Source organism: Cinclus cinclus, chromosome 4, assembly GCF_963662255.1.
Source record: "Cinclus cinclus chromosome 4, bCinCin1.1, whole genome shotgun sequence".
Taxonomy (NCBI): domain Eukaryota; kingdom Metazoa; phylum Chordata; class Aves; order Passeriformes; family Cinclidae; genus Cinclus; species Cinclus cinclus.
Genome location: NC_085049.1, coordinates 58095079 through 58110044, shown reverse-complemented (window position 1 = coordinate 58110044; position 14966 = coordinate 58095079). Strand labels below are relative to the sequence as shown.

Here is a 14966-nt window from a genome sequence, read left to right as displayed (position 1 = left end):
ATTTTCATTTTAAGTATAGTGTTTGTTCTGTTTTGTTTTGTTTTTTTAATCCAGTTCCCAGCTGGCTAAACTCTGTCTAGAGTGGATGGGTGGGAGGCAGAGCCAATGGAAGGATGATTGAATCACCCCTTCCCTTGGTGCTTCCTACAAGAAACTGGTTTGCTCCAGGTTTGGGGGTGGGGGTTGTGCTAATTACTCTTGTATTCTTGTACATTTTGTTCTTTCTGCTGCTCTTGAATATTGTATCAATGCCAGAAATGGGGAGTTAAAAATTAAAACAAAAAATTAACCCCAATAAATTGTTACATTCCAAAGCCTGTTGTTTTCCTTGGGCGGGCTGTGACAGGTGTAGCTTGGGAGGAGGGCTACCGAAGTGCCTGCCCTGAGCCACCACAGATCAGCTCTGCAGTCAAACATGAGCACCTGCACCTTTTTGGGCACCACAGATCAGTCCTGGTTTGGTCTTTGGACCGTTCTGGACACAGAGAAGCTCTGACAAAAGCCAAGGGAGTATTCTAGAATGTTAAGGGCAGAGGGAGCATTTGGGAAGGCTGAGCTGTAGTAAGTGGAACCTGAGCACCCTCTTCCCAAGTGCTTTGGAGACTCTCCCATGGATCTCCCACATCCTTTTAAGAATGAGTACAACCTAGCATTTGGTGTCTGAAAAATGCTTTAGGATTTTCCCAACTCCAGAACACATGCTTAAGTGCCCTTTATGACAAGCTGATTTAGGAAATACGGTGAAAAATCTTTTCCCTGTATGTAACTGAAGCTCCAGATTGACTCCATCACACTGTAGCAGCTGCATAAAAAGGCTCAGCCAAACTTCTAGTGGGAAAGTGCTGGAGGTGGGAGCTGTGGTGAGGCAAGCTGAGTGGGTTTTGGACAGAGGTGACCTTAAGGCAGGCAGGAGAGAGGGGCAGGAAGGCAGCACTTCTGGGTACTGGGAAAGGGCATTGTCTGGGCAGAGCTCCAACACAACCACCCTCAGAGCTGCCCTTCAGGAGAGTGTGATGAGGTCTCACCTGGAGGGGAGAGATTGGGCTGAGTTGGGCATTGCTTGGAGACAGTTGCTGCCTTGAGGTACTTCTGCAGGGTCTGAGTGTTGGAAAGCCACTGCAGGGTGTGCTCCAGTGGTGGCACAGCTGGCAGCAGGGAATGCTGCCTGCCAAAGCCAAGCACAGCCCAGGTGTCAATTCATGTCATGCCATCAGGCTCACCTTGCCTCTTTGTGCCAAAACACAAAGCTGGCACTCCCTCCTCCCTTGCCCTTGCACCCTGGTTTGCTCAGAAGCCAGTGTGCTTTTGGCTGGATTTGAGAACACCAAATGAAGCCAATTCTCACCCATCTTTTCTGTAGCAGGAGGAAGGCTGGAGAGAGACCCCTGCCTGACTGAACACATTGAATGAGGTGCAGGCACACCCAGGAACCAGAGCAAGGTCATGCAGGTCACATCTGCAGGGCTGAGAAACATGGGCATGAAAGAAGCCAGGATTTCCATGGAGATCCCCAGGATCTGAAGGCTCCTGCTCTGAGGAGATGGTGGACCCGAGTCCATGGAGTGGCAGTGGCAGAGGAGCCCTTTCATCTCCTTAGGGTGGCCCTGGCGATGCTTCTGAGCTGGGTGATAACCTGGGAGGAGGGAATCCCCCACTTCAGAGGCATCAGCTTACACTCCCCTGAGAAAAGGTCCTCTTCCCTCACCCCCCCCACCCTGCTGGCCTCGGCGTCATGAGTGGGCCAGGGTTTCATGCTGGCCACGATGGAGCTGCCTGGTTCCTGTGGGGAGGGTTGGATGCAGGGCAGCCTTGGAGCAGCGAGTGTCCTACTCCTCAAGCCAGCAGTCCATCCCAAACGTCCCTCTCACCCAGGGGGCACAACAGGGCCACTCCTTATCCGGCCTTGCTCTGCCTGCAGCCACCCCTTGGGGACAGCTGCTAGCCCCAGACACTGTTTGGGTGTTAATTAGATGGAAAAAAAACCCCTAATTTCTTGTTTCCAGTCCCTCATGGCTGAATCCATGAGCTCTTGTTAAATCCAGCTTCTGTCACCAATCCTGCTCAAAACAGGAACCAAAAAGCCCCACATTGCCTTCCCCAACCCTGTCACACACCGAGTCCTTGCAAGGGCCGGCTGCCCACCAAGCATCTCTGAATTGTTATTCATCGGACAGGGAGGCTGCTCTGGCCACTCACCAGTCTGAGTCATCACCCCCTGTGAAAATCTATTTTTGTCACCTCTTTGTCTCTGGGAGGAAGTTGTGGTCCTTGTTGAGAGACAGGTCGGGACCGTGGGAGAGGTGAGCCCTGCCCTGCTTCAATACCCAACTCCTCCCCATCCCAGCATGGGTGAGTGAGGACGGGCAGAGGGTGGTGCAGAGGGGCTCACCCTTCCCCTCACTGCCAGAGCAGCATCAGAGGTATAAACACTGCCACCATGATCCCAAAAACTTCGGTAATAAAATCTGGACAGTGCAAAGTCCCCAGCACGGCATCCCTTCCCCTGGCAAGAAGCTTTGTGGAAGCGTATGGCACATTTTTCCTGCAGGGTTGCAGATAAAGGGTACCCCTCCCACCCTGATCTGCACACTGTGGGGCAGGGTGGCCTGGTGCAGCACTCACGTGGGTTCCTTTCAAATCCACTCCTGCCTGGCCACTGCCAGGGTGGGCACGCAGGGGGTGATGCAGCAGGGTGCAATACCCTGCCACTGATAGCAAGGAACAGGTTGGAGGCCAGTGGCCTCCCCTCATGTCATGGGGTGCAGGTTTCTGTTTCCTTTTAATCCCATGCCAGTCCCAGCACACCCAGCACTCATCCTTCCCAGAGCACTCGCTGGCCTTGCCACCAGGGCCAGACTCCTGCTGCTTGGGCTTTCCTCACATCCACCTGCCCAGGCTACTCCATGTCTGGCTCCACTTTTCCTCCTCAGCATTCCATTCATCTCTACCTCTTCCTTGAACTGCCCCTCTGTCTTCCTCTCCTCCTCCCCACAGCCTTACAACACCAAAAGTCAGGCAGGTTTCTTGCTGGCTCCAGGGTGAGGGTTTTCAGGGTCTGGGGTACAATGCACTCTGTGGGGAGTAAGGGTGACTGTACCCTGGCAACAGCCAAATTTGAGGACCCTTTTGTAGCTTTGGCTCCCTTGCTTATCCACTCAAATATGCCTGGGGGAAAAAGAAGAGTTAATCTTTACCATTGTTTCATACCGAGCACTGGAGCTGTTTTAAACACACATGCTCTTGCCTCCCTGCCGGCTAGGAAGGATTTCCTGCCATTTCTGAGTAGAGCTTGAAATTGATTTTGTTCATTTTCCCTCTTCTGCTCCTCTTTTCTTGTCAGGGCTGTGTGGCCAAGGCCCCACTGTGCCTGCGGAATAGGAGAGGGCATGGCACAGCTTCTGTTGGAGCAAGAAGAAAGTGGTTGTTTGAAGTAGCTCATTTACTAGCAGCTCAGACTTGTAAGCACCGTAAATTACAGCAAACAATACAGTTTTGCCAGTCCCCCTTTTAGTCAAAGCATTTCTTGATGCTTGATTCTTAATTCCCAGTTTCTCTATTTCACAAGGGTGATGGTGGGGGAGGATTAAACGTGTATCTTTATTTCCCAAATGGATAACAGGCATGCAGGGCAGAGGGTGAGGCATCCCATGGCAGCTCTCTGCAACAGTCCTGTCTGAGGTGGGAGAGCAAGACAGCTAGAAAGTTTGCTAGCTTAATTTTTAGAAGACAGGCAAGGAGGAAAAGGCCCAAAAGACCATCACAGGGAATGAATGATTACGAGGCTCTCACCCTCGAGGTATCAAGGGGCCCTGTACTTCCAGCCTAGGCATCTCGCAGGGGAAAAATCGACCCTTGGGTTACGCCGGAGCAGCATCCTCTCGCCGGAGGCTCCCGCCGGGCTGACTTGAGCGAGCCCGAGGCAGGGCGGGCCCCGTCCCCGGGTGCCCCGGGGCGCCCTCCCTGCCCTTCCCGTCCCCTTGCCCGCTCTCTTCCCACCGCTCGGACCGTCGCGCATGCAGCCCGGGGAAGGTGCTCAGCGGGAAGGGGGGGTCACTAAGAGGGGCACGGCCGGGGCCAGGGCGGGGGCGGTGGCGGGGGCGGTGCGGCGCGGTGCGGGCGGCGCCGCCCGGCACATATAAGCGCGGCGCGGCGCGGCCGGGCCCCGGCGCCGGTGCTGCTGCCGGTACCGTCCTTCGCCGCCAGCTCTCTCCGGGCTGCCCGTCCATCCCTCCGTCCGTCCCTCTCTCCATCCCCTCCCGCTTTGTTTTCTCGCCGTCCGCGGGCTCGGGCCCCCCACGCCGCTGCCACCCTGAAGTTTCTGGCGGTGCTGCTGGCGGCGGGCATGCTGGCTTTCCTTGGGGCCATCATCTGCATCATCGCCAGCGTCCACCCGGCCGGCACCGCCGCGCCCGCCGCCGCCGCCTCCGACAATGACTCGGCCGCCGCCGCTCTCCTGCCCGCCGCCGACAAGGGGCTGGGAGCGCTGCACGGCCCCGCCGAGGCTCTGGCCAGCGCCGGGCCGCGCCTGCCGGGGGGGCCGCCGCTCTTCAGCCGCTTCGTCTGCACCCCGCTGAGCACCGAGTGCCCGGCCACCGGCACCGGCAGCGCCGCCGGCAGCGCCGCCGGCCCCGAGGAGCTGCTGGCGCTGCGGAGCGCGGCGGCCCAGCTGCGCCGCACGGCGCTGGAGCAGAAGGAGCGCATCCGTATGGACCAGGAGACAATCCGGGAGCTCACCGGCAAGCTCAGCCGCTGCGAGGGCGGCCTGCGGAGCTCCCCCGCCGCCGCCGCCGGGCTCCGCGCCGCCCCGCGCCCCGGCACTATGGGGCACCCTCCCGACGAGCCGCCCGCCGTGCGGGAGCTGGAGGAGGCTGTCCGCACCCTCCAGGACCGAATCGACCGGATAGAGGTACGAGGGATGCTCCTGGGAGTGTGGGAGGGACACTCCCCGGGAAAGATGAGCCTGGGGGTCTGGGAGGGATGTTCCCAGGGAATGATGCTCCCAGTGAAAGATGCTTCCACACGTGCCGTTCCCTAAGCCTGCAGCCGCATGCGTCCCAAACTAGCTCGTCCCACTCGTGAGGCTTCAGGAAGGTTGTCCTTGCCTCCCTTTCTCCTGAGATCTCTGCCCAGGGGCAAGGGACTCACCTTGAGTCCTCCTCTCTTCTTTCCATGCGGGCTAGTCCCAAAGCACCAGGGCTGCCCCACTTTCTGCCCAGTCTGCACCCGGGCAGGGCACCTTGCTTGCCCCACAGAACCTGCTAAGGACTCCTCCAGAGCAGGTTGGCAGCTCAGGGCCAGATCCTGACCTTTAGCAAGAAGGGAAATCCCATCTGATGCCATCACGGTTATGAATGGGACATCTCACAAAGTGAAGTGCAGTGCCACCCACTGTGAGCCTGGCACCATTTCCCCACATGGTCCATAGGAGCTGGAGAGAGAAGGGCACAGCTGGGGTCATTTGCTGTGCCCATTCCTGTTGGCACTTGGGATGCAGACCACTGGTCCCCATTCTGGAGCAGTTGTGCAGCGTGTGCCTGGCAGGCTCAGCCCTGGCCCAGCCACAATTCAGTGGCACCAAAGGTTCTACCATGTTGCCTGTCACGGGGCACATCACAGAGTGCATGTGAGTGTTGATTTATTTGGGCTGATTTGGCCTCAGCAGTGCCACAGAACTTGGCAGACTTTGCAGGATATGGCTGTGGCAATGGTTTGGGTATGTGAGAACTGCAAGAAGAGAGTTGTCTGTTTTCCCTGTGGGAATTGCTCCAGGTAGGGGGTGTTCCCTGAGGTCTGTCAGGTGTCAGAGACATCAGCAAGGAGCCTCCTGCAAGTCCTCAACCTTCTCATCTTCACGTTCAGTTCCCTGTTGCCCTCTCCACTCTTCCCTGCAGTGTGGAGCTAAGAGGGTGGTCATGCAGCACCTATGGGGTCCCTCTCCTCAGCTTTGCCCTTCTGCCCCCCTCACTACAGATATGTGGGCACCACAGCAGGCAATGGATGGGAAATTCAGAGCCACTAAGGTCACAGGCTGAGAAATGAGACTGGGAGACAGGGTTATTGTAATAGATGGTGATATGAAAAGGGAAAAGACAGAAAGGCAAATAAGCACATGAACACAAGAAGAAAAAGAGCTGGAAGACCACAGAGGAAGCGCCTGTGACCTGCCAGGGTGGTGTACGCAGAAGCACAAGAAGAAACACAGAGGCATTCCAGGCACATGCAGGGAGAGTGGGATGTGCAGCCTGTCTGACACATTGCCCAGAGCCAAAGGCAGCCAAAGCAAGGGACAGACTCCCCCAAAACCCCCTGCCACCCTAAACAAATGATTTTCCATCAGCAGAATAACACAGCAGGTATGCTCACCCAACAATAAAGGAGGGAAATAAGTCTCTGCACACATATACCAGACAGTGTATGTTGGGATGGTGCCCAGCATATCAGTTTGGATCTTGGGGAGCATCAGGCCATAGAGCCATGCTCTTCCTCTTCTTTGTGGGGCAGCATCACCCATGAGTTGCCCTGGCCCCTCTCCTGGGGTTTCTGATGAACGTGGGAGGTTTGGGGTGGAGGAGGAGGGTGAAGCTCACAAGGGTTGGAGCTGGCTGTCACATGTGCCTAGGGAGTCTAAAGCAGTGCTGGGATGAAGCTCATGCATGCACTGATGAAGAAGCCAAGTGGCACATGACCAAAAATATTCAGTTTTGTGTTGCCGGGGGCCTGAGTGTCCCAAGTATACTCTGCAGGGGAGACACAGCACCCTGAGGCTCAGTGAGCCCTGCCAGGTGAGGAAATAGGGCAGTGTGTTACAGGTGGGCTGGACTTTATCCTGGCCCCCACTTGGTAAAAAGTGTCACCTGTGTGCACCACGCCCAGTGATGGCTGCCTGTGGCCTCTTTCTTCGAATTGCCTCCCACCCCACCCCGGGAGCAGACACCTAAAACTTCATGGTGGGGCACCTGCACTCTTCTGTTCCACATGGCTCCAGCTGTCTGCCCTGGGAGCCTTCCTGGGGTACCCCATGACACGGGAGGCACTCTCAGCCTCCACAGCTACCCTGGATGATGGCAATGATCATCCCAAAAGTGATCTCGATGGGGACAGTCCTAGGGTGGCCCCCATGTGCTGCAGGATCTGCAAAACCCATTGGGAAGGAGAGGAAATGCTGCCAAGTCTGTGGTGGCTTAGTCTCAGAAGAGAGATGACAAAAAATGCAATGAGCCACTCTGGGAAGGTTGCATCCCAGGGAGTCTCCAGTCAGGTTTGCCAGCAGGGATTACTGATGGATGCTTCAGAGCTGGGACTGTTTGCAGGGGACTGGTGGAAGATTGCTGATCTAATCTGGGCACTCTCAGCCCCGTCTGTAAGGCATAACAAGATTTATTCGTGCACTGAAAAACCTATTAAGGCATTTGTTTCTTAATTTTGTCAGCATGGCAGAAGGATTTCCTAGGAGAGGATGCAGAGAGGGCCCTCATGGTCTTGCTCTTTGTCCTCTGCCATTTCTGCGGAGCTGGGCTAGCATCAGCACAGCATTCACACATCTTGCCTCACCTCTTCTTAATGCCACCCGAGGCACTGATCATCCTTTCCTCATGCACAGCAGCCCAGTAAGGCTTTTTCATCCTGGTTTTGAGGGTCCCCCCCCTTTCTCTCAGCACATGCTCATGTCTGTACACTCTGGTGCATCTTGGAACATAGAGCCGAGGGACCCAGGTGCTCCTTTTTCATGCTTTTAGTTATTGCTGCAAATGGAAAGGGATTGGGGAGAGAATCACCTTGGCTGCCCGGGCTGTGCCTGCCGAGATGCGGATGCCCCCCTTCTCCCCATCATCCCTTGCAGGAGAGCGGAGCGGGAGAGGGGACAGCCTGATGGGCTCCATGGGGACCTGGTGGAATTGCAACAGCTTGTTTGCTCCTCAGCTGCTCCGTGGCTGTGCCACTGCAGCTGGTGACCTGGCTGCTGGCAGGAAACCCTCGGGTAAGGGAAAGGGAATGGTAGTGACCTAACTGCTTCCCTCATGTCTTCATCTCCAGCACTGAGGGGATGTACACACCCAAATCGTGACAGTCCCTGTTCCCACCAAGAGAGGTTTTAGGGGGACAGGATCAATGGTGAGCCCTTCTCTTGTGAGGAAAAGGGAAAGGCTGATGCACTCCCATTTTTCTTCTACTCTGTGCAATCCCTTTTGGAGTTTAATGATTCCCCAAGCTCCTGCCTGGGTCCAAAGAGGTGACAGGGTCCAAAAATCCCTGGTGCAGCAGGTGTGCTGTCCTGCAGCAGTGAGCATCCCAGGGTAGCAGCCACTGAGGAGTTTTGTGCAGGCTGTAAGGATTCACGGGTCCAAGGAATGGGATGAGTCTTCTGTGTGCGCACACCCAGCTGAGCACCATGATCCCTGGGATGTGCCAGGGCTCCATCCCACAGGCATCATCCTGTGCTCCTACCTGCCCAGTCCCAGCAGCCAAGGTGGGCACTGCCATGCTGGGGGCCGAGGGGGAGCAGCGGTGCCCAGATTTGCCGGTGCATTAGTAAATGAGGCTCTGATCTCCTTATGTAAATTAAAGTGCGTTTGCTGACAGAGGGCTGCAGCCCCAGTGAGCACACGCCGGCATGGCTGCCGCAACCCCCTGCCCCCCCCCTCCCCGCCCCCTGCCAGCCACTGACATTTAATGTGATTAATATTACCTGGCATCTTTCAATCTTTTTTTTTTCCGCCGGTTCTGGTGGCCAAAAAGAGTGGAACGAGCCTCCCCCACACCTACTGCCCACTCCCCTGCTGCCTGTGCGGTGGCAGATGGGAAGCCGGGTGCCTGCAGAACAGCCAGGGAGAAGGCGCTTCTCCCCCTTCTCCTCCCCAAAGGTCACCAGTAAATAACAGCTGCACATCAACCATTAATAATTTTGCAAATAATTTGCCTTGTGAGAAAGATGCTTGAGTGGCAGTTCGGAGATGAGGATCATGGCTCGGAGATGCAGTCTAGCCTGGCACTGGGGGGATCATCCAGCACAACTCAGCTGCACAAGGTAAAATGGGGAGTCCAGTCTGCTGTCCAGCCACCATCTGGCTGTGGTGATACAGATGGTGTTTACCCTGGTGAATGCCCTGAAACCCTGCCAGGTGAGGGTACTGGTTACAATCCCTTTCCATAAGGAGCAGGGAGTCAGCAGTGGTTCATTTGGCCATGTGGCTCTGGCTGTCGGTACCCTGGCTGCCAATGTGGAAGGACCAGCAAGATCTGGAGAGAGGGTTGGATGGGGAGAAACTCAGGATAGGGAAAGAAAGTGAGTGAAAGGGGAAAGATAGTGTGTCTGCATGGAGAGAAGCATCAGGAAGAGAAGCTCCTAAGTGAGAAAAAAAAAAAGCCATAGGGTGAAAAGTTACAGAGGGAAGAAACTAGCAGCAGGGAGAAATGCAGGAGGAAGAGGGAGGTAAAAAAACCAACATACTCAGTCACTGCTGAATAATGTAGGGCAGGCTATCGGGGGCTAGTGAGAGTGACAAAATCTCCCAGGTTTTTCTTTTTTCGTCATTAACAGATGGAGCCATGCATGATAGCAGGGATGTAGGCTCCAAACCCGCAGCTCGAGCAATCAAAGCGTGCGGCAGACAGGAGCGTGCCAGCCTCCGCTGCAGCCAGGCAGCCTGAAGTGAAAGGAGGAGAAAAGCTCTTGGAGCCCACGAGATGTGGCCATAGAGGCAAAGGCAACCCTCTCCCATCTGTGCTGCCTCCTCAGCCAGCTCAGCTTGGGTACAAATGCAGACAGTCCCAGGCGGGAATTATCCCTGCTAGGAGGATGAGAATTAACCTTTCCACTTCCCTTCCTTCCTGCCATCTCTACCCTCTTTCATCCAATGTATCCCCAAGACCCCTTACAAAAAAAAAGAAAGAAAAAAGAAAAAGAGTTAAAGGACCTTTCCCATTGGCTAATCCTTCAATTTTGCAAAGACCAAGGGTAGGGTGCTCTTTGCCGGGCACTTTTCCCTTACCAGAGAGGTTTTGCTCTCACTGCAAGAGCACCCTTGGTGCTTCCCAGAGTAAGCTGGCAGTGAGACCTGGCATTTGGTCAGGGCTGGCAGATGTCCCAAGCCCAACCTCTATTTTGTTGCTGGGTTTTGCTTTTCCTCACCAAACCTGTGGGTTTGCCCCAGCAGATCCTGCTGGCAGCTCTTGCAGACCTTGGGGCAATGCAACTTTTATTTTATTTGTAGCCTGAGCATGTTGTTCCCCAGAGTGGGTACATTTGTGCTCACACCAACACCATCTTCTCACTTTTTCTTTCCCTGCTGTTCCCATCCGCCAAGGCTGCATCCTGCCCAGCCAAACTGGACTTTCTTCCAGCCTTCCCCTCCCCTCTGTTGTTCATAATGGATAGCAAAGATTAGGGGTGACATGAGTGGCCATCTCTCCCCTTCAGCTTTGTGTGCATGATTATCAGGTCCTGTCCAGCCTGGAGAAGCTGGATGTAAGAAGGAAGAAAAAGCAGGAACCCACAACCACAGGTGAGCATGCTGACCTCCCCAGGCCAGCTCTGAGACAGAGGGAGGCTGTTCAGATTGACAGGGATGGTGTCACCCCTGTCCTGCCAGCACAAGCCATGTGAATGGCTGGGGCTGATGCAGCCATGCAGATCCCTCGGTGCTGGAGGAGCCAAGGCAAGGGTCTCCATGGCTGCTCAAGCACCTCTGGCAACACAGAGAAGGTGCTTGCCATCTTTCAGAGCCCATGGCAGAGACACTAATGCACTAAGGACATAGGACAGAAGAGGGTTCCTATTTACAGACAAACTCCAGGAGCACAGCAAAGGGTCACTTTCTCCCTTCCAGACTGGTTTTCTTACAGCTGGGATGGGGTCTCCCAGCAAGGTGGGATCTGGGATCCTTGCAGAGTGCAGTAGCAGCTGGGAGCACCTTCACCAGCTGCCATGTTGGATTTGCCATGGGAAGAGTTTTGGTCTGAGTGTTAACCCTGATGGGACAAGACAGCCTCGATGTCCCCAGGTGATGGCTCATGCCTTGAGGATCAGAGATGCTGGCACTAGTCCCACGTCTCCCTGGCATTCTGGTGGCCTGGGAGAGGTTGGTTAATGGAGAGCTACCTGGCACACGTGCACACACCCCCACATGCCAGCTGAGCTCGGCTAAGAGGATTACAGTCCCATTAAGTGATGTTAATGTGCTGGCTATAGGTAAGCAGCCTCACGAGCAGCAGGAGTGGCTGGGAGCTCCAAGGTCCTGCTGCATCATTTCCTCATTGTGGGAGGCTGCCTGCAGGAGCAGAGCCAAGGGATGACCCAAACATCCCATCCTTGCTCTGTCTCTGAAGCAGCAGAAAGCCATTAAGAGCAGCCAAGCTTCGTTTTGCAGTAATGAGCTCAATGGGGGCTCTGAGAGGGGAGGTACAAAGTCAGCTGGAGGCTTTTGGAGAAGACCCCAGTGCGGATATGGGACTGTCATCCCAGCACTACCTGTAGTGCTGCAGGCTGGTCATGTCCTTATTTAAGCTGTTATAGTGATACCGTGATGAATTTTCTCTTTTGTGCCTCCTATTTCCACCATTGTGGCTGCTGCTAAATGCAGCAGGAGCTGCCAGCCCGCACCAATGGCTCAGCACCCACTGCCCCGGCACTTGCCCGTGATGCCCTCCACACCAAGATGGAGCAGCTGGAGGAGCAGCTCCTTTCCAAGATCCTGACCCTGCAAAAGGAGCGCCAGGCTGCCAGCACTGACCGCAGCCAGCAGCAGCACAACATCGAGAAGGAGCTGAACTCCCTCCAGAACCGGGTGACGGAGCTGGAGCACGGTGAGTCCTGCCCACCGGGCATGGAAGTGGGGCTACCCCAAGGCACATTGCCAGGAGAGCCCCAGGACAGGTCACCCTCATCCCAACTACGGGTGCTGACCTTCCTCTTTCCTCCCCATCCTTGATATGTAGGACCACTGGGCTACAGTCCTCCTGATGCATTCAAGGTGACCATCCCAGTGCAGAACAACTACATGTATGCCCGCATGAAGAAGAGCCTGCCGGAGCTGTATGCCTTCACCATCTGCATGTGGCTGAAGTCCAAGGCCCTGGCAGGCATTGGCACCCCCTTCTCCTACTCTGTCCCGAGCCAAGCCAACGAGATCGTGCTGTTGGAGTGGGGCTCTAACCCCCTAGAGCTGCTCATCAATGACAAGGTCAGCCCAAAGTTGCAGGAGGGGCAGGAGACGAAACCCTGCCCTCATCTTCCCTGCTTCAATCCCTCTAGGAAATTATATTCCTGAGGGCACTGGTGTGGGGGAGCTGGGAGGAAGGGGCCCTAGATTAATGGTGGGAAGCAGGAGGATTGGGAGAATGGCTCATTGGGGTGAGTTTTGAGAGGGAGAAGCAGCACATCAGGTTGTCTGTAGATTTTGGGATGTCACCACCACCACGGGGGTGCACTGTTTGCTCTGCAAGGGGCTGGGAGACCCTGGGGTCCCCAGCAGTCCTACTGAGCACTGATACAATCTTGCTCTTCTCCCAAAGGTTGCCCAGCTGCCGCTGAGTCTGAAGGACAAGGCCTGGCACCACATCTGTGTGGCATGGACCACACGGGATGGCAAGTGGTCGGCGTACCAGGATGGTGAACAGCGGGGTGCTGGTGAGAACCTGGCCTCCTGGCATTCCATCAGGCCCCAGGGCATCATCATCCTGGGTCAGGAGCAGGTAGGTACCAGTTTGACACCGAGAGCTGCCCAGTTAGCATGGCTCTAGTGGAACTGGCTGGGGGGAAAAGGCCCCAGGTGAGGCGAGGGGAGGGGGCAGCATGGGCAGGAGAGCTCAGCAGGACAGTTGCCTCTCCAGGCTGGCCACGTGCCCTCATTGTCTTCTCTTCCCTCTCCCTATCCCTCTGGCCTCCCTGCCTCATCTTCTTGAATCTCTTCCATGCATTCATCCCCTCCCCTCCTTGCCATCAAGCACCCTGCTCTGCATCTCCCCAAACTTCTCCCTCTCCCCCTTACCATTTCCCACTGGATGCATGTTCCTCCTCTTCTCTTCATCTCTGTTCACTCACCTCTCCTGCTCTTTCCCAGGACACCCTGGGGGGCCGCTTTGATGCCACACAGGCCTTCGTGGGAGAGCTGGCGCAGTTTGGTGTGTGGGACCACATGCTGGCACCAGCAGAGATCCTGGGCTTGGCTAACTGCACCTCCCACCTCCAAGGGAATGTGATCCAGTGGGATGACGAGGCGGTGGAGGTCTTTGGAGGTGCCAGCAAGGCGGGCTTTGCTGCCTGTGAGGAGGGGAGGAAGGCATGAGCAGCCCCCAGCCCTCTCCCCAGTGCCAAGGAGCCCGGTGGCAGCCCCAAAGCAGGGAGCCCCTTTCTCCCCTCCCAGACCAGTAAGCCTTGCTGGGGTGGTGCTTGAGCCCCCTGTGCTGGTGTCCCAGGAGGGAGGGGGGCCCCTGGAAGTCTCCCTGTTGTCCCTGTGCTGGTGCTGTGGCTTGTCCTCACTCCTGGCAGGCTGGCTCCCGAGTCTCATCTTGCCCCACTTCTGTTTTGGGTGGAACTTCCCATACCTGCAGGTGTCCTTGGTATGGTGAGGGTCCTCGCCTTGTCAGACCCAACAGGGAGTGGGAAGGAGAACTCCATCTACTTTGAGTACAATCCAGCCACAGTGGGATGCCAGGGTGCAGGCATCACCTGAACACATCCCCCTTTCCTTATTATTTCTAGCAACCTCACTGTCTGGTCTTATGAGCCTGCATTCCAGGATCTCACCTCCAGCCCCATCCTCCTCCTGCTGCCCTGATTTTTCAAATGTGGCCCCAGAGAAGCTGAGGGAGAATGGCAGAGATTCGCACAGCACTTACTCCCCTGCACCCCTTTCCCTGCCTCTGCTGCCTGTTTGGGCAGGGCTGCCTGAGGGGAGCCAGGTTTCTGAGGCAGAGGGAAGAGGGCACTGTCTACCACCTCCAAACTGGGGGATGGGTCAGCCACCAAGGGAATGGGGGGAAAGGGGCAAACATCTCCCCCAGCGCTGGCCGAGGGGGAAAGAGGGCAGCACTGCCACCGAAGGGAGGAAAAGCAAGAGAAGAAGAGATAGAGGATGGCGGTGGTCAGACGAGCCCTGCCATCCATCCCCCAGTCTTTTAGTACTGAATTGGGCTACTGCCCTTGGTTCTATCCAGTTCCCCTTCTTTAGCTGCTCCTTGCCAGGAACATGGCTGCCGCTGGCCTTGAAACTGGGAGGGTGAAAGAACAGGCTGGTGTTTTCCCTGTGGAGTGCCTGAGAATATGCTGTTTCCACATTGTGTGGTCACCAACATCTCAATATGTGAGTGTGTGTATGTGCACGTGTGTGTGTGTCTGGGGGTGGGGTGGGAGGGTTATTTTGGGGCTCTCATGGTTGCTCAATGCAGTGTTCAGCTTCCAGTGTTCCCCCCTACCCCAAGTCCCACTTTGGGTGACAGCTGCCCCCACCCCTGGGGGAGGCAAATCTGGAAGAAGGGACAGCCCTGCCACCCCCCATCCCCCCAACCCAGGGTCTCTGCCAGTGCTGGGGTGGCTCAGCCCACTGGGAATGACACAATGGGGATGGGGAGCAGCTCTTGTGCCAAGTGGGAACAGTGTGACCTTCGTGCACCCCAAGGAGCTGCCCCCTCTCCCTCGCTCGCGCGCTTTCTCTAATGCACGTTCGTGAAAAGGGCCCCTGACGTGCACCCGTGTTGGGACATTTCTTTTGTAAAGCTGATCGTGAACAATAAACGTGATGTTTTCTGTTCAAGCCTCCTGTGGAGCATGAGCTTGCTGGGAGGATGGACGGGACTGGGCAGCCCAAGATAAGGTGATCTTCCCCAGGGTGCTTAGGGCTGCATCACTAAAGGGAGTTTGCCTGGTCCCACTGCTGGCATTACAGGAATATCATCACAGGGGTTTGGTATTGTTGCCCCAGAAGGGCAGGGGCGGGTATCAGTCTGGCCAGCTTTGATCTACCCCACTG

General features: G+C 55.9%; 1 protein-coding gene across 1 annotated transcript; it reads left to right on the top strand.

Moving 5' to 3' along the window:
• The first annotated feature begins 4315 nt into the window (after positions 1-4315).
• NPTXR (neuronal pentraxin receptor) lies at positions 4316-13283 on the top strand. Its single transcript, XM_062491347.1, has 5 exons — positions 4316-4906; positions 11580-11802; positions 11935-12179; positions 12511-12690; positions 13059-13283. The coding sequence occupies exons 1-5, from the start codon at positions 4343-4345 to the stop codon at positions 13281-13283; spliced, it is 1437 nt and encodes a 478-aa protein (XP_062347331.1). The 5' UTR covers positions 4316-4342.
• The last annotated feature ends 1683 nt before the right edge of the window (positions 13284-14966 follow it).

Coding starts and splice junctions, on each gene's coding strand:
- NPTXR (XM_062491347.1), top strand. CDS start 4,343: ATGCTGGCTTTCCTTGGGGCCATCATCTGCATCATCGCCAGCGTCCAC. Junction 4,907..11,579: donor ACCGAATCGACCGGATAGAG/GTACGAGGGATG, acceptor TGCTAAATGCAG/CAGGAGCTGCCAGCCCGCAC. Junction 11,803..11,934: donor GGTGACGGAGCTGGAGCACG/GTGAGTCCTGCC, acceptor CTTGATATGTAG/GACCACTGGGCTACAGTCCT.